At 35.1% G+C, this 19,405-nt stretch overlaps 2 protein-coding genes across 2 annotated transcripts; one reads left to right on the top strand and one right to left on the bottom strand.

The window, feature by feature from the left end:
* The first annotated feature begins 751 nt into the window (after positions 1 to 751).
* LOC113092305 (replication factor C subunit 2-like) lies at positions 752 to 3,856 on the top strand. The gene is made up of 11 exons (XM_026257888.1): positions 752 to 904; positions 1,076 to 1,145; positions 1,244 to 1,285; positions 1,376 to 1,482; positions 1,622 to 1,723; positions 1,884 to 1,984; positions 2,143 to 2,300; positions 2,845 to 2,910; positions 3,003 to 3,083; positions 3,176 to 3,289; positions 3,597 to 3,856. Exons 1-11 carry the CDS (start codon positions 795 to 797, stop codon positions 3,705 to 3,707), a joined length of 1,062 nt encoding a protein of 353 aa, XP_026113673.1. The 5' UTR covers positions 752 to 794; the 3' UTR covers positions 3,708 to 3,856.
* Positions 3,857 to 9,712: 5,856 nt separating this feature from the next.
* LOC113092302 (thread biopolymer filament subunit alpha-like) lies at positions 9,713 to 13,687 on the bottom strand. The gene is made up of 10 exons (XM_026257884.1): positions 13,065 to 13,687; positions 12,734 to 12,945; positions 12,180 to 12,240; positions 12,009 to 12,104; positions 11,709 to 11,885; positions 11,100 to 11,225; positions 10,897 to 11,010; positions 10,681 to 10,787; positions 10,318 to 10,607; positions 9,713 to 9,939 (listed from the first exon to the last, which is right to left on the bottom strand). The coding sequence occupies exons 1-10, from the start codon at positions 13,587 to 13,589 to the stop codon at positions 9,920 to 9,922; spliced, it is 1,728 nt and encodes a 575-aa protein (XP_026113669.1). The 5' UTR covers positions 13,590 to 13,687; the 3' UTR covers positions 9,713 to 9,919.
* Between the last annotated feature and the right edge of the window lie 5,718 nt (positions 13,688 to 19,405).

Raw genomic sequence — 19,405 nt, 5'->3', positions numbered from 1 at the left:
TTTTAAAATTTTAATAAAGAAACATTAATATTTTTTATTATTAAAAAATATGCAGGTGCAAAGTATCATGTACAATTATTTTTTTTCTAAACATAACGATGTGCAAACACACATTTTGGAAATCTAGAAAATTTTCAGCAAAAGTACATATTACACAAATACAAAAAAAATTGCATAATGTATCATTCCCACATAAACCAAAAAGAAAGGAACAAAATAAAAGTAAGAGGAGAAAAAACAGGTATCAATCATGGTACACACACACAAAAATTAAGTACATATTTAATGATTTGATAAAATGCTCTACTTCACATAAGACATCTAATAGTAGGTATTTCCTTAAGACATATTTGTTTATGAAAATATAATTTTATTACAAATTAAATAAAGATAAAAGAAAGTAGATTCATTTTTTAATAAACAGTAAATTATAGTTCATATTAACTTAGAAAAATCCATAACAGTGATTAAACAGGACGTGAAAATAAATAAATAAATAAATAAATAACAAATGTCTTCACTTTCATTTTAACAGAAGGTGCAAATATACAATATTTTGACACAAGTACGTAACAAGGGTATATATTTTGCTAAATCTTAAAATATACTTCTCACGTTTTATTGGGTATGCAGTATCTATATGGTAATAATAACCATGTTTTTCTCAACTGAATGTTATCTATTATAGAACCCCTTCTGTGACTTATAAAGTAATGGGCTGTTGCCGGAAATGGCGTAATTTCAGATCTGTTTTGTTCCTGTTGTGGCGGGAATGTGTGCTACTCGCAGGCAACATGGATGTTGAAATGAAAGAAGCAGACATTGAACAAAGTCAAGCCGACGGAGCGCCTAAAAAGGATGATACTGCACCGAAATCATCAACGAATGCTTATGAACTACCATGGTAATGTACTGTTTGTAAGCCTGCTGTTGTGGTGTTTGAATGACTTTAATGTCGCTAAAGATAGCAAGGATGCAGATTTGTTTACAGCAGCTGAACTGCATAGCTCGTTTTTCTCTGCAGCCGCATGCTCACTGTCATGAATAATTGTATTTTAAATGTTTTTATTTCCAGGGTTGAAAAATACAGACCTCTGAAGTTGAATGAAATCGTTGGAAATGAGGAAACTGTCAGCAGACTGGAGGTCAGTATGACATATAAGTCACATACTGATTTACCCGAAGTGGTCAGGAAGCTTCTGGAAATGCTGATGTTTCGTCTTTTGCCCTGTTATTGTCGCAGGTGTTTGCAAGAGAAGGAAATGTGCCCAACATCATCATCGCTGTAAGTTAAAATGTGCTTTCACAACCAGGTGGCATCTGAATTTACTCACGTGTCACTATGCATTCAAATGGAGACCTCGTTTGTGTTTAGGGTCCTCCTGGCACTGGAAAAACGACCAGCATTTTGTGTTTGGCCAGAGCTCTTCTTGGTCCAGCCATGAAAGACGCTGTGCTTGAGTTGAATGCCTCAAATGACCGGTAAGAAACGTAAGCTGAAGGTTTTGTACAACTAATGAGTGTCATTAAACAAGTGTCTGCACATTGAATGTTTTAGATGATCATATTCATAGATTAATGTCCACTAATTCATTTTTTATTTGCCTATTATTAATTTTAGTGGAATTGATGTAGTGAGAAACAAAATCAAAATGTTTGCCCAGCAAAAGGTCACACTCCCTAAAGGTCGCCACAAGATCATAATCTTGGATGAGGCTGACAGGTAAGAGTAATACTTTTCTTAAAAATATTGGATTTAATTTACGTTTATTGAAAAAATATCTATTTAAAAATACGTTTTCAAAGTTTTGCATTTTGTAGATTTAAAAAATGCTTCATGCAAATGTTTTTTGTATTTTTTTTAATTTATTTTTTTACCACAGCATGACAGATGGAGCCCAGCAGGCTCTCAGAAGAACCATGGAGATCTACTCCAAAACCACACGCTTTGCTCTGGCATGTAATGCATCAGATAAGATCATTGGTGAGCAACGTGGCACATAAAACAAAAATGCTGTTTATAACAGATTGACATTTAAATCTTTGATGACATGCTTCAAATGAACTATTACACTAAAAGTCCACGCCAGCGTACATCTGACACAGAAAATTTTTTCAGTTTATCTTCTCATTGGGTTGCAGAGCCCATCCAGTCCCGCTGCGCGGTGCTGCGTTACAGCAAGCTCAGAGACGAGCAGATCATGATGCGTCTGACGGAGGTGGTTGAGCAGGAGAACTTACATGTCACCAACGACGGCCTAGAGGCCATCATCTTCACCGCGCAAGGGGACATGAGACAGGTCAGGTCAATTACCACTTCTAGTGTTATGTGTACATATTATGAATATTATTTTGTTTACCAAAAATGTTAATTTATGTATTATATGTGTTCATTCGTTTAATTGTAATAATAAACATTAAGTAGAAAAAAAAGGTTGTTATTAATATTATTGTTTTTGTTGCTATTGTTAATATAGCAATGTACAATAATAATAATAACAACCACCAAAAAGGTTTTGATTATTCTTTTTATTTATGAATGCGTGCATGTGTGTGAGTGTGTGTCTCTCTCTCTCTCTCTCTCTCTCTCTCTCTCTCTCTCTCTCTATATATATATATATATATATATATATATATATATACACACACACACACACACAATTAATAATTTTTACGTAAAATATGCATATTTAACAAGATATTTAGAGACTAGATAAAAAAAATATATATAGAGAGAGAGAGATAGATAGATAGTCTCTGAATAACATTTAAAAAATATGTACATTTTAGGTAAACCTTATTAATATTAACCTTATACTTTTGTCTTTTTTGTATGTAATTTAGGCTCTGAATAACTTGCAGTCAACAAATTCTGGATTTGGTTACATCAACAGTGAAAATGTGTTTAAGGTATTTTTATATGCATTTTATTTGTCTTATGCATGGGCATCATTTCAATATAAAAATTTATTGGTGAAGTACCAACAGTGTTGCTTCTGCAGGTGTGTGATGAGCCACATCCTCTGCTGGTTAAAAGCATGCTGGAGCACTGTGTCAATGCCAACATTGATGAAGCCTACAAGGTAGCACTAAACATTTGCCCTAGAAAATATTCAGGGTCAGTTTCAGAAATGGCAGGTGTTGGGTAAGACCGCAATTATGCGTCTTTCTACAGGTCATTGAGCAGCTTTGGTCACTCGGATACTCACCAGAGGACATCATTGGAAACATCTTTAGAGTGTGTAAGACCTTTCAGATGGCTGAATATTTGAAGCTGGAATATATTAAGGTGTGTATTGCCCTTCTAGTAAATTCTAAGAAACATTTACATTTGCTTTTAAGCTTTTTCAATACACTGCAATGAAATCTAACACAATAGAGGCAGCATCACAAATGTTTTCACCATTCAATGTGAAAGTATCATAGAAAATCAGATAAAATAGTCATTGTTATCTAGTCTCAACATTTAAAATAAATGAGCTTTTTTACTGTTATGATATTTGTTTTGTTTTAATGTGGGGAAAATTACTTGAATAAAAACAAGAAATGTACCATTTTTATTTTAATCACACTTGAACTGGACATTTGATTCCCAGGAAATTGGCTACACACATATGAAAGTGGCAGAAGGAGTGAACTCTCTGTTACAGATGGCTGGGCTGTTGGGTCGCCTGTGCAGCAAGACTGCTGCACCTGATGCCAGCTAAAGACAAGAGATGTTATCAAATGATCACAGCCTCAGTGTTCTTTAACTCCAGAACATGTACTAAGACTTTTATATTTTGTAAAAGAAAAAAAAAATCATAATTGTGAAAATGACAAATTGCATTAATAAAAATTAACAAAATCCTTCTTATGTTTGTGAGTGATGGGCTGTTTTTGGTGTTGAAGTACTTGGCATAGTAGAGCTAATTCCATTTACATAATGAAAATTTGAGGCGCTGCTAACAGCCCAAATTAACATGCACCAGTTAAGTTCATTCCAACAGTCATTTTCCATTTTGTATTACAGTACATGTCAGAAATAGTATAGCAGAAAAAGTGACCGTTCTAGAGGTTTCGATTTGAACCTAGTGATGCCAGTGACAATTTTAGAGCCAGAGGAGAAAGCATTATCAAGAGCAGACGCCGACACCAAATTACACCTTATACACTTAATTGTATATAATGTTCCCCAACTTTTAAAGCTGCTTCTCATCCTGATTGCTTTTTCGTTCGCTTGTTATGAAAAGGGCATGTTTATTCATCTGACTCATTTGTCACACCTCTATGAAACAGGCTTCAAATCTTCATTGCACAGCTCTTCATGTGAAGCCCTCATGTTTGTGCCTTTGTTGCGTAAAATATTTTAGAGGTCTCATAGTTTATAGCATTTATGTATTCACTGGCGGTTTATTAAATCATTGTTTATTGATCAGCAGAGCTGACTACGCACATCCACATTAATCTTATTTGACTTCTTCAGAAAGTCAAGCAGTACACTTTTTAACACTTTAATTTAATAGCAGTAAATGCCACTTAGATCAAAATCTGAAAAAAGTAGTCATTCCTATTCACTTTGTGATCTCATTCACGTAGTCGGATTCATCTGAATAAAGGAGAAAGAAAAAAAATGATCAGTGCTGTCTCATGATTCAATTGTAAAATGTTTTATCAACGTTAATGGTTTAATAATGAACATATTACCTTCCTCATTTGCAATGTCCCAATTTACATAATTACAGCTATCTGCAGAAACATTATCAAACACAATAATAAGCAAAGGAACATTTTTATAAAAGTCATATAAAGTAAAAAAAAAAGAGAAAAAAGTTAAAATCCCAAATCGCTCTAAACCACAAATGTATATGTATTTTAAATATTAAAAACATAAAAAATCTTAAAAACTATGGAAAAAGTAATTGTCCTAATAAAAAAATTATATTGTGTAACTGGACTTTGTTTTATGTTACACCGGACTATAAAACCAGTCATAAGGGTCAGTTTCTCCTTATTGAAAAGTATACATCATTGATGTATGGTTTGTTAGGATCGGACAATATTTGGCCGAGATACAACTATATCTGAGGGTGCAAAACAATCGAAATATTGAGAAAATCATCTTTAAAATTGTCCAAATGAAGTTCTTAGCAATGCATATTACTAATCAAAAATTAAGTTTTGATATATTTACGATAGGGAATTTATAAAATATCTTCACGGAATATTTATTTTCTTAATATCCTAATGATTTTTGCATAAAAGAAAAATCTATAATTTTGACCCATACAATGTTGTTTTGGCTATTGCTACAAATATATCCGCGCAACTTCAGACTGATTTTGTGGTCCAGGGTCACATATAAACATTTTTATTCATGTTATTGATGAAAGCTAAGAGGTACCAAATGTGATTTTCTAAACTAAATATAGATATGAGAATAACTAAAAAAAAACACCAACCTGAGTCATGTTGCACTTCTTTTGTTTGAAAAATATTCTCGTATTTTCCTGAATCTGAATCTAAGGAACGCAAATGAAGCATTTTTTTAAAAGAACTGCGTTAAGCATCTTGTTCATATATGCAGTAAATCGCACCAGTAAACACTTTTTCACTTGTGTGTGAAGAGTAGCTTTTGAAATAGACACACTGTATTTATCAACTACAGGTCTGTTTAGAGGTTGCTTGGTACTCAGTTTAAATATGTTACTTGACCTCATTTTTCCTGTGAACAACTTGAGAGAGTGAACCATCTCAAATGGTTGCATTAGACAATGATATTAACAAGCACACATTTACCTAACGATGAGTCATCTCCGTTTACATAAATTGAATCTGGAATTGGGTCCCTATAAAAAATTAAAAAATAAAGTATCAGCGTATCAGATGCAGAATGTAGAATCATTTTTAAAATGCGAATCAAAGTCTGTGATTAGTATCTTGTAGACTTCTTTTCCTCACATATGGTAACCATATGAAAAATATGACTCACACATATGTTGGTTCCAAGATGCCTTTTTCTGCTGAAGAAACCAATAGATGCAATACCATAGGTTAGTTTGTATTTTAAAATGCCTTTCATCAAAAGTAACATCTTACGACTGCAATATCGATGACTTACCTGCTGGAAGGTTTTGATAACTCCAGTGGATTTCACCTGCTTGGAAACAGTTGAGAAAAAAGAAGAAGAAAGAAAATCATTCAAAATATTGAATGCATCTTAGAAAAATAAATCTTAAATCGGTACCACAGAGATAAGAGTTTAAACATCGAAATTCTTACTATTGAAAGGCCTGTTCATCGGTGAAAGCCTGTGAAAATAAAATTGATCACGCCTGAAACTTTGCCTTCATTTTGCTCTTTCAATCATGATTATTCGGCAATGACTGCAGTTGATTTTGTTCAGTTAATCGTTACAGCCTCGGAATGCTTTCAGTTATGTACAAAACATTTTCCCCAACCCAAAATAATAAGATATATTAGATAAAGTGGACATTACTATGACATTTATAACACTAAATAAACAGTGAGTAGCTGTTTACACTAACTACAGCTAAAAAGATCTCACCTTGAGGCTGAAGGCATCACTCTTTGGTTTGGCCTTTGCACTAAAAAAAAAATAGACATGATATGAATAAAATATTTTATTTTGGCTAATGGTGATTACATTTAGAATTTCAGCTTTCCTCTGACAGAAAATGTGTGTGAAAGTTAGTGTATTCTGAAAGTAAAACACTGACAGTAAATATAAGTCTATAATTAGATGTGTTTTCCCCTTCAGAATGTGTTAAATAGTTTACCTGCTGTAGGTTTTCTGCATTCACCATATTTACTGTCCTCATTGCTGAAAACAAAAAATAATAACAATTTATTATCTATCGGTCTATATAAAGTAATTGATTAATTAATTATAAATTAAAATGTATTCGTATATAAAACATTTTTTTCTTACAAATCATCTTGTTCATACAGGTCGTTGTCCTCTTGTTGCATAGCTCAAAATAATAATAAAAAAATTACAGCAACATTAGATGATAAAAAGAACTATATATATGTATAGTGCACAAGGAAGATACTCTTTGTGTGAAAGTGTTGTGATGTCAGACTACTTACAAGATTTCTTTCTGCAGCACAGACAGAGAGCATAAATACAACCAAGGCAGGCCAAAGAAATGATGGCAAGGAGAACTCCTTGTTGGCTCTGGACATCAATCATACCTTGAACAATAAGTTTAAAAAAGATATAAATAAATTCTCTTTTATCTAATTTGACACTTGAGGTTTACAGTTTAGATAATATTAGTTTAGAGTATATATATATATATATATATATATATATATATATATATATATATATATATATATATATATATATATATATATATATATACAGCATAGGAGAACAAATTGCAGAATGTTATCTATTTACCTCCACAAGAATGTATCTCACTGCTCTGATAAAAAGGCACAAAGTATTTGTGCAAGAGATAAGAGAATTATTAATACGCAAGATGATTCAACGTGATAGTGAGTTCAATGAATCACCATCTCAGGGTCAGAAAAGCCTTCATTTTTTCATCATCAGCGAACTTGGATGCAAGATATGTTAAGATAATTATTATTATTTTTTTTTGTACATTTTTGGTAACATTTTAGAATAATGGTCCATTGGTTAATGTAAGTTAACTACTTTAGTTAACATGATCTAACCAAGAACAATCCTTCTACAGCATTTATTAATCTTAGTTGATGTTAATTTCAACATTTACTAATGCATTATTCAAATCAAAAGTTGTGCTTGTTAACATTAGTTAAAGCACTGTGAATTAGCATGAATAACTGTATTTTCATTAACCAACATTAACAAAGGTGAATAAATTATTAAAAACAATAAATTATTATTATTAATTAATTAATTAACATTAACTGACGGACCATTATTATTTTGTTGTTTCTTCCTTTTTAATTCATATCAGCTCATTTAATGTGAAGAAGTGGTAAAAGTATCTGATAACATCGAGAGAAAAAAATCTTCCCCCATATTACATATTAAAAAGCCATTTTCTGCTACTAAGCAGCTCATACAGGTTTCACAGTTTTCGATCAGTCGTAGTGTTGAATTATGAAGAGTATTAGTAAGTGAGCTGTTACCTTTAGCGAGGCCTCTCAGTCCATCTCCATTCTGATGGATATTGTTTGAAGTCAGATGAAGGACTAATGAGAGCAGAATGAACCTGTGTTTCCTGTTTCAAACTGAATCTAACCACATCCGTGCAGAACCATGCCGGACACCAAGAAGAGACCACCACAAACCCACAGCAACACACAAGACACAGAGAGGTGAAAACTCTGCTTCGAAGGCTGCTCGCTACATGTGTGTTCACTGTCACACAAAATGTCAAACCTTTGAAATGCAGCCCCGTCATACGCATTAGGTGACAAACGGTTGCAATCAGTAGCATGCAGAACCTGGTTGTTGTTTCTTCAAATAGAGCAGAATGTGATTTCAAAGAGAAAATCAAAGGCAGAGTCTTTCAGACATGAACTCTTAGAGACTTTAAGAGAGATTTTAAAAGTTGGAGGGTTTATTGAAGCTAATGAAGGCTAGTTAAGAGTTGTTATGACATTTGGCATCTGAGTCTGTAGGTGGTGTGTGGTTATGTTTTTTTTTTCCGCTTTTTAAGCGTCTTGCAAGACTGTTTTCTTACTAGAACAATGGTGTAAGAGTTGACAAGGATCTTTATTTTGAGATATACTTAATAATGTTATGTTAAGAGTGTTATAAAATGAATTGTTAGGTTGTAATTCAATTAATTAAAAGTCCATGTAATATTGTATACAGTATATTAACTTTTTTCAACTAAATATAAAATAGTGCTCATGTAAGATACTCTTTACTCTTTCACAGCTTACATTGTTCTATGTATATCGGTTTTTAATCTTTCACAATAGGCGCACCTAAACTTTCGAACAGAACGTATCTTTTCTCCTGTAATGTCCTCTATTGCTTTTTTTTATGGCCTGCTTTACATCCTTTATGTCTTATGTTGGGTTTTATTGTTTTTATAATCTATTCAGATTACAGCACATTGGACAACTATTGCTGTTTTTTTTAATTGTGCTTTATAAATAAATCTATTGAGATATATTTGTATATTTATTTCACAATATGTTGAAAACATTATTTATATTTATTTATACTTATAGATATTTTGGTAACATTTTACAATAAATTTCCAATTAATTAACATTATTTAACTGCATTAGGTAACATCGAACTGACACTTAATTGTTTTCTAAAGCATTTATTATTCTTTAGTAATGTTTATTTCAAAATGATATTATTTAATGGGCCTGAGCTAACCTGATCTAACAATGAACAGTCACATTTTTAACTAATGTAAACAAAAATGAAGAAATACTGTAACAAATGTATTGTTCATGGTTACTTTATGTCAGTTGATGCATTAATTAACATTAACTAATGGGACTTTATTGCAAAATGTTACCAACTTTTAAAAAAGAATATTACATGATGAAATTTTATATATTTTTGCATATATCACATTTTTAAAAGACACACTTTATTATTATTATATTATGTCAATTGGATTTATCATTATTAGAACTGAGATGTGATTGACGTTATTACGTGGAAAGATTGAAGACCACTGTGTTTTTCTCCAGTACCAAAATGGAATTTTCTTTTTATTATTATTTATTTTTGTAGCAGGAAGTGATGCATGGAAATACAATACAGACATTTTGATCTGGTATTCAAATTAGTACAGAATCGAGCATCATTTTATTTTAAATGAACATGATGGTGCGCTCATAATGTGTGAACTTATGGGAGGTGATCTTCATGAAGCGTCATCGAGGACTCAAATGTGAAAGTTCAGCATTCTGTTGCGGCTTGAAGAGTGGAGGTTGTGAATCTTCAGTAAACAGTGGATGACACTGAGTGGAAACAATGGAAAGTGTGACTACAAGCGAACATGACATTTCAACACGAACGTCATTATACCATTTAAGCTCTGATTCAGTGATGAACAGTAAGTGGGACTCCTAAAGTCTGAAATTTTAATACAAATGTGTTTTTTTTTTATGATCACATATATCTTTCTTTCTCTCTTATTAATATTCTTATTTGATTAGTGACTAACACTAAAACAGAATCATTAATACATAACTCATTTTCCCAAAATATTCATAATGTTCAGGAACTTCAATTTCATTTTCAGCTTTCAATTAGATTTAAAAAATACATTTTTGGCGTCAGACTTGGAGTGAACAGTCTGCATGTGTATGTGTATGAAAGCACTTATGAATACTTACAGGCACTGCTGCTCAGGCTGGAGGACATGTAACTGCTCCCTGCGCTGTAGGAACTTCCTGCACCTGCTCCAAAGCCCAGTCCTCCACCAAGTCCCAGTCCTAGACCCCCAAGACCACCTCCTAGGCCTCCGCCCAGCCCAAATCCACCTCCAAGACCTAGACCGGCACCTCCTCCCAGGCTTGCACCTCCTACACTAAGGCCTAGACCTCCTCCTCCTCCTCCAGCCGCTGCTCCTCCTCCGACTACAGTCTTAGACATGTGCACGGTGACACCACCTCCAGATTTCAACCTGGTTCACGAAACAGAAACAGCGTGATTGTTGAGTGAACAAAATCTAATCTACTCATGTTAAACCTCCTCACCTGTTCTCTTCACTGTCCAGGAGTTTCTTATAGGCTGTGATTTCAACATCCAGCGACATCTTGCTGGCGAGAAGCTCCTGGTATTCTTGCCCGTAATGAGCAATTTGCTGAAGGAAAGAGTGACAACCTATGTTTTTTCACTTTTCTATTCATTAAAAGGGACATTTTAATAATTAACAGTGTTTATCATTTTGTCTTAATTGATTGATATATTACCTTTCTGAGATCATCAAGCTGGGACTTAAGAATAAGAACCTGATCCTGGTACGTCTCCGTGTGGGAGCTGGAGTGACACTCTGCCTCCTCCACCTGAGACTCCATCTGCAAGTTCTGTCAACGGAGAGGACATCAGTTATTCACAAGAAATCCAAGAAAAAGGGGGTTTTAACCCTTTGTGACACAGCACAGTAAGTAATTACCAGAGATTTGAGCCTCTCGATCTCCCTCTGCACAGAGTCAATCTGTAGTTTGTAAACTCTGAGCTCTTCCTTGGCTGAGGTGAGTGTTTGAGAAGTGGGGTGAGAGGATACAGACATCATGGAGAGCTATAGAGCCAAAAAAGAGAAATTACCTTTAGCCTTGCCCAAGGCATGTGGTAAGGCTACAAGATCTGCAATACAAGGACTTGCCACTTGAGGGAGGCATTTTATAAAAGATTAATTGAAACTCATGCATTATCATCAGAAAAATTAAAAAAATAATATTAAGCATCACATTACAACAAGGTTATTTATGTTTATAATGCTTTCAATGAATCAAGAATGAGTAAGCATTCTCTGTATTAATTAATCTTGGGTTATTTTATTTTATATTATATCTATTACATTATAATATAATTGAATTTTTATATGTTAATGATTTAATTAGAACAACATTGTAAATCTATTTAAATACCATATATATATATTATTATGGTATCATTAAATATGGTTAATTATTAACTAATGTTATATGCAACCTTGTTGTACTACTGCTGCACAGTAGTGAATATTCTAAAGCTTGAATATTAAAGGGCAAAGGTTTCATACACTGTCCTGGACTGAGAGGAGGGCATCCTGCTTGCTGCGTTGAGCCAGGGCTTCATAGTGAGCTTTGACTTCAGTCAGCGCTGAGGTCAGATCCTGTGCCTGGGCTGCGTTATCCACTGAGATGGACACTGCCGACTTCACACCACCAGTCACAATGTTTCTCACCTCTTTCACTTTCTAACACACATGCAGATAAACAAGCTAAGGCCAATGGGAAATGAATGATCTAATTTGACACTACTGAAATAAACAAAGGCATGTCGAAGTAAATGAAGAAATAGAGGTATCCTGCAGACTCACGGCATCATACACCTGCTTGGAGAGAGCAATCTGATCCTCCAAACCACCAATGCTGGTTTGCAACTCAAAGATGGTAAGGTAGAGATTATCCACTTCCTAATGGAGGAGAATTTGTGTAGGTCAGTCATCTGTACGCCTGTAAAAACCATCCTGATGATGTGTGTTTCATACCTCTTTCAATGCAGTCCAGTCAAACTCCAGAGTTTTGGTTTGAGCTGTTTCCTCATCATACCTGAGACAATACAGAACGAGAGAATGTGCAGATACATCAGTAATTGTCCTCTTGTCTGGTACATTCTTACCCAAAGGGCATATTTTACCTGTGACAATCACCTAAGCAGGTAGTTAGAGATATAAAAATTAATATGAGAAACTTTAAATGATATTATAGCACAATTACTTTGGCAATACAGATGAGAACTAGATTCATGTAGAGTATTAAAATCATACCACAAAGTGCCAATAATAAGACAGAACTAATATAGTTGAGCAGCAGTTAAGTGGAATATAATTACAAATGTGTACTCAAATGTAATGAAAAATGTTATTGAAAGATAAAGAGGCTTCTAGAAATGAGGTTTCTTTAATGCAATATTTGAAACTAGCTTTTTAAAAGTTTGGGGATGGTATGCTTACTTGTTGAAAACAGTTGTGCTGCTTAATATTTTTGTGGAAACTGTTTTTTTTCTTCTTATTATGTTTCTTCAGATGTTCTGTGAACTCACCTGGCCTGAACATCCTCAATAATGCCTTTATAGTGCTCAATCTCAGCGATGATGGCCTCTTTAGTAGCAGTGAGGCTGTCGATCTGGGATTTGTACGTTCCGATGGCAGAGGTCAGAAGGATGGAAGTGCTGGCAGGTCCACCCTGCTCTGGATTAGTAAACATGGAAATTTTGGCTTTTAGTACTGCATTGTGCTGCTCCAGTGACCTTGCCTGTGAAACAACAATGTTATAGTCATTAGAACCTTATTTGTAAAAGCATTCAATAAAGTATTTTCTATTTACTGATTATACGTTAATATGAAATATAGTATGATATTTGTAAAACCCACCTTATCAATAAAAGATGCAAATTTATCATTAAGGGCCTGCAGCTCCTCCTTCTCTTTCATCCGTGTGTCCTGCACTGTGTCCAGTGATGGGAGTGTTGGGTCGATTCTGGGCATTGGAGCAGTACCTGCATCCACTGTAGTGGTAGAACTGATGAAGGATGGGTTAAAACCATAGCCTCCGATTTTAAATACTCGCCCCCCAAGACGGGCTCTCAGCGGAGCCACACCAGCCCTGATCCCCGCTGCTCTGGCACCACCGGCTCCCAGGCCGAGGCCTCCACCGAGAGCGAGAGCACCACCGCCGAAGCCCAGTCCTGATCCTGCACCAGCCCCAAACCCTACACCCAAACTTCCTCCCAGCGTGAGACCAGCTCCTGCTCCACCCCCTCTCGCCAATCCGAGTGAACGGGACAGAGTGGTGCTAACGCCTCCACCTCCCCTGGCTCCGGAGAACAGACGGTTGCCTCCATAGGTGGCTCCAAATCTGACGGCTCCCCCACTGACACGCAAGCTTGACTCTGTCATATCTGCACTCAGAGCTGGGGTCCAGGTCTTTGCCGAGGAGTCCTGGTGCTCAGTCAGGATGGCTCGATCACACTTTGTTCTTTAAATACCCAGCTCCTTGAAAGGCCGCCCAGAAATTTTCACTGTAGCTATTGTTGGTGAAAGTCATATGTTCCAGTGGACAGACAGGTGAGCGTCCCCCCTGCAGGCACTGATTTGTCTCCAACATGTCTGAGATAATTTAACAGCCTTGGTATGTGGGATTGAGAGAAATACAAACCCTGCAGCAACTTGACTGGCAATGACTGGCATTTTCAAACTAATTTTATAATAATGTATAGTCTTCTTCTTATTGCTGTTGTTGTTATTGTTCAAAACAGTTTCGCTGCTTAACTATTTAGTGGAAACTGACTTTTTGTTTCGGGATTCTTTCTCAGCTAACAGGGAACATTCTAGAACATTATTGAAAGGTTTTTATTATTAATTATATTAAGTTATGCATTAAACATTCTTTAACATTCACAGAATGCTCGTTCAAAGTTATCTAGTATTTAGTAATATACAGTATTAAAAACAAAATTTCAACAACATTATTTATATATCATTCATGGAAGGTTTCTCTGAAACATTATAGTTGGATATTAATCTAACAGTGGTTCAGATGACATTCCAAAATATGCAATTATGTTGTCTCTAGCATAGTTCAAATAAAATGTCTTTTAAAGTTTAAAAAAACTGGACATTTTGAACATTCAGACATCATGTTTTCATTAATGGGGATATTAACAAAACATTCTTAGAACATTTATATGATGCAATATTATAAATGTATTTATTGTCACTTGATAATTTTAATGCAGAGTATAATATGATGTAATTTTGCAAATCATTATATATTTTAGTATAGTCTCATTATTATCATTTTCATCATATGACATCATTATAATCATCAATGTTAAAAATTGTTGTGCTGCTAAATATTTTTAAGGAAACTGTGATACAATTTTTTTTTCAGAATTCACTGATAGAAAGTTGAAAAGAACAGCATTTCCTTTGCAACATTACAAACATCTTTACTGTCACTTTTGATCAGTTTAATGCATTCTTGAATGTACATGTTTAAAGATCCCATCATATGATTGACATTTTGAAAGTCGTTTTATATTTGCGTTTAGTCTTATTCGTGCATGCACAAGAGATACACTGAATTTCATGATATTGAGCTGACAAGCCTGTTAGAGGAGCCTGTCATAAATCGGGGTGGTTGTGACAGTGAGAGGCAGGTGAATTATTTTTTTTTTTTAACCAAAGCATAAATTGGAGCTGCTGCAGAATTGCTGACAGGTATGCAGCGTGCTGTAACAGCTTCCAGAGTGTAATTCTGGGTTAGGCTATACTTTAACTGTTACTTAATAAGTTGAGCTGTATCACAGTTACGGGAATCACTTTTACCCCACCTTTATTTTTAAAATAAACAGTTACAATAAGTGCAGTATCTTTTAACATCAACAAAATTTATATGCTAGAGTCGCTGCATCCAGATCAAAGAGAAATTAAAAGTTATTGACCCTGATACACCATCCTGGAGATTCCATGCATTTATATCTTTGGAAATATCTTCCACTGCAATAGAAAACCAGCCTTTTTTAATCATTGTTTCATCATAACTGTAATTCTGAGATTACTGATGACACATTTGATTAGTTTTACTGATTCATTCATTCATAAACACATTATCAGAGATGCAGTGTGATCTAATTTAAAGATAACACACAGACTAAAAAGAAAAGAACAGATTTATGTCTGGAAATGGTCTTAAACTGTGCTTTGTCATGCTTTCCAATAAAAAAAAAAATGCAAATGATTATAAAATGATCTGTAGGTTGGCATGGATTGTGCTGAATCTTTGCCAGAGGAAAAACAAAGGCTTTCATGACTGTCCAAGCATGCATGTGGTCTCTATGCTCACTGATACAGAGGTTTCCAAAAATAAAGAAAATAGTCTTGAACAAACATTGTGTAAGATCCCATAAGAAATGTGGTAAAATACAGCAATGTTCAATTCATCTGCTGGATGTGTAGTCAAATAAGTTTTATTATTTACATGTAAATCATCACAACCATTAGAGTACATGTTTTAATAACATAAAAGAGTCAGAGGTATAAATCTGAAAGAAACATCTTACCAATGATCCTTTAGATCAATGTGCTTTATTATTGGTATGATTAGTACATGGTTCTGCTGAGTGCTTGGTTATGGATGTGGCTAAATCAAACCTTTTGTGGAATTGAAAGGTTCCATATGTTAAAGGTTCTTCATGGAACCATCTATGCCAATAAAGAACCTTTATTTTTAAGAGTGTAGTCTTACATCATGTTCCTCCTGATCAGACAACGTTAACCCATTTAATCCCAAATTTTGTATTACACTCCTTGAATAGAGAAAAGCAATCAGCACCCTGGACAGCATCTAGAGAGAATCCCAAATACCTATTCCTTTCAAGCACTGGTCCACTTTTGCGTTTTATCATCCGCTGATTTCCGCCCATAACGCAGTCGTACTCGCCTGTTATTAAATTAAAGGACTGTCATTATTTTGTTTACTTTGTAAAGTCCACCATAAGATGATCGTAGGAAAGGCTAGTCACATCTCCCAAAGTGAACAAAGCGATTATAGATGCCAGCTCATTTGACATATTTACAAAGACACAGAAATGAGACCTCATTCGTGCTGTTACAAGGAGCCAGTAACTTCTGCTAAAACGACTCCCTCGCGGTGTTTAGCTTCAGTGTTTGTCGGAGGATGTTGCGGTGGAGAGGAACGAGCGACCACGGAGCGGCTCAGCGCGGGCTTCACTCTGACCGGGATAGAGGAGCCACAGTTATCCCGCTCATATTCCTCCTGTGCCCTCAGCATCTTCCTCTTCTTCATCTTGCTTTTGTGAAAATGGTATGTGGTCAGTGACAGTAATATAATCCCTATAATAACCATTCCTAGAACCAGAAGAGCGACGGTGGATGAGAATGGCTGGAGCACGTGCTGAACTTTCTCCGCGCGCGTCCCGTTAGTCTCGGTCGCTCCATTAAAAGCGCCCCACGTAATCTCAGGCGTCTTCATTATTCACAATGCGTGAATCCGGGTTGACAATTCCACGAAAACTGCTTAGAAATATCCGTTAGCCGCTGGATTTATTTCAGCCAGTTAGCCATCTCTTATGAGAGCCCTGAAATATAAGAAAAAATAAAATGTTTCAAATTTACAATCCGATTAAAAAATGTCTTAATGGACAACAAAATTTAGAACCGGTTATAAAATGTGCTGCTTAAATGTTTTATCCGTACCTGATATAACAGCCCGGTCCCGTTCAATGAATTGGTGTGGAAAATAAGGTGTTGGTTTGGAAAGATGACTTCCCACAGTCTCTGACGTAGGCTGTATTCATTACGTAGGCTATTATGTGAGACTTCGCTGCCAAAAAAAAAAAAAGGGGAAAAAAAGGAGACATCGCGTAATAGATGTCGTTTTTTGACAATATATTATGTTTACAGCGTTGCATAACGTAATGACGTTATAAGCAAGTCCCCATGCGACGTTTTAAGATCGTTAACACAATTACAGAACTATAAAACCACAAATATCGTTGTTTTTGTCTCACACACGTTTCACAGTAATGGGCTTAACGTTGCCGATAACATAAACCAATATTAAGGAGATAAAAAAGTAAAATAAAATATGAAACTTTACTGTAAATTATATAATTTGCCATGAGGTAAAAGTGCCTTACCTCAGAAAGCCGTTCTGTCAGACTCCTGCTCCAATCACTTCAATAACCTCAATTTACTTGAGTAAAATCTCTGGCAGTCGTGGTAAAATGAGTACAAAAATTCAATTTAAGTGTGTACAAGAGTTTATAATTGTGTTTTCATTAATCTCACATTCAATGTGCGCTCCCCGATTATTTTTCGCCATTTGTTTTTTCAGTGAGGTATGAGCTTTGGACTGCTCACTCGGCCAAATAAACCCCACGAGAAGGAACATTTGGAGCACCAAAGGCTAGTGAACCATTGCTCCAGTAAACACTTCACCGAGAGGAATCGCGTGGACATCCATGTAAATGAGACAACGGCCAACAATAAGAAACCCCCAGAGAGACTCAGCTAGATAGAAGGTGCTGTCCAGTGCTGAAAATATCCGGTAGCTGTAAATTACATGCATACATCCGCATATTCCGTTCAAGTCGGCAACTTTAATGTCTATTTCTTTAGGGTTTTAAACATTGTATCAGACAAAGAATGTCCAAGAAATGTCATTGTGTTATGCCTTAAAGTCCTAAAGTAAGAGTGCTGACAGTTTTACATTTCATTGCTAGCCTAATAACCACGATCTCGACACTACAATTGTTTACTACAATAAAATAATTTTCAACCAAGACCAAGTTTTAAATGATCACTTTTGTTGTTGTTGTCTAAAATCATAGTAACAGGGATGCGTTTATGTCTTCATCAGAACAGATTGGGAAAATTTAGCATTATATTACTTGCTCACCAGTGGATCTTCTCTGCAGTGAATGGGTGCCGTCAGAATGAGAATCCAAACTGCCTTAAAGAAACATCACAACAATCCACAAGAAATCGACACAACTACAATTCACCAAAAAACATGGAAAGACATTAAAAGCTGTTTGTGTAAGAAACAAATCCATATAATTCATTGGAATAAGCAATTAAACCACCTTAAAACAATGACCTCCCAATACACTATAATCTTAGATGTGAACCCATTCATCCCAGCCATAATATATATTCTAAGTAAATATGTTACTCACATAATCCTCATAATTTGCAAAAATACTGTCACAATTGGGAAATAGAATGCTATACATTCCAGGGAGTAGAAAAGATAAACAGCACTTTGGGCATCCCATAACCTCTAAGTCGAGGATCATAATTTTCATTATTCTACAATGTTACAAACTGCAGCATATGGAGAGCTGCTCTCATACGTATCCACCAGATCAGAGGCACCAGATGTGATAAATATAACTTTTCTGTCGCTAATGGCACCCAAAAGACATTCCAGTCGATATATTCTGTTATACAGAGGAGTCGCAGTAACATCAAGCTAGAGACATCAACTAGCATGGAATCAGCTCATCCACTTCGGAGCTTCAACTTTGGGGTGTGCTGGAGATACCCATAAAATTCTACCCATCAAATCTGCTTCCATTAGCCTTATAGGAATAGTTCACCCAAAAATGAAAATTTGCTGAAAATGAAATTCTCTTTCAGACCATCAAAGAGATTAGTTTGTTTCTTAATCAGAACAGTTTCTGTAGAAATTTAGCACTACATCACTTGCTCACCAATGGATCCTCTGCTTTGAATGGGTGCCGTCAGAATGAGAGTCCAAACAGCTGATAAAAACATCATCAACATGACTCCATTCCATCAATTAACATCTTATGAAGCATGTTTCAAATGAGTCCTCTGTCCATATTATTACTTTCTTCAGTGAAAATAAAAAATATAGAATTATACACGGATCAAGCACCATTTACAAGTGAAAACAAGGCATGTCAGTGGTTTTCGATGTGCGAGGGCAACAGGCATTGGATCACTCAAGGAAGTGTTATTATGGATTTTGAACTTTTTTTTTGACCAGAAGCGACAGTTTAAAGTTATTATCCCTTGAGGATTTGATTCTTTCAAACTTGCAGATTTTCAATTTTACAATATCTTAATGAAGGACTACATTATACAATGAATATGAATGGTTATCATGGCTTTTTCAAAGCAACATTTTTAGTGAATAATGACTTTGCTATTGTGCTCTTTTA

Source organism: Carassius auratus, unplaced genomic scaffold (genome assembly GCF_003368295.1).
Source record: "Carassius auratus strain Wakin unplaced genomic scaffold, ASM336829v1 scaf_tig00214550, whole genome shotgun sequence".
Lineage (NCBI taxonomy): Eukaryota > Metazoa > Chordata > Actinopteri > Cypriniformes > Cyprinidae > Carassius > Carassius auratus.
Note: the sequence above shows the minus strand (reverse complement) of the source record. Positions and strands in the feature narration are given on the sequence as shown.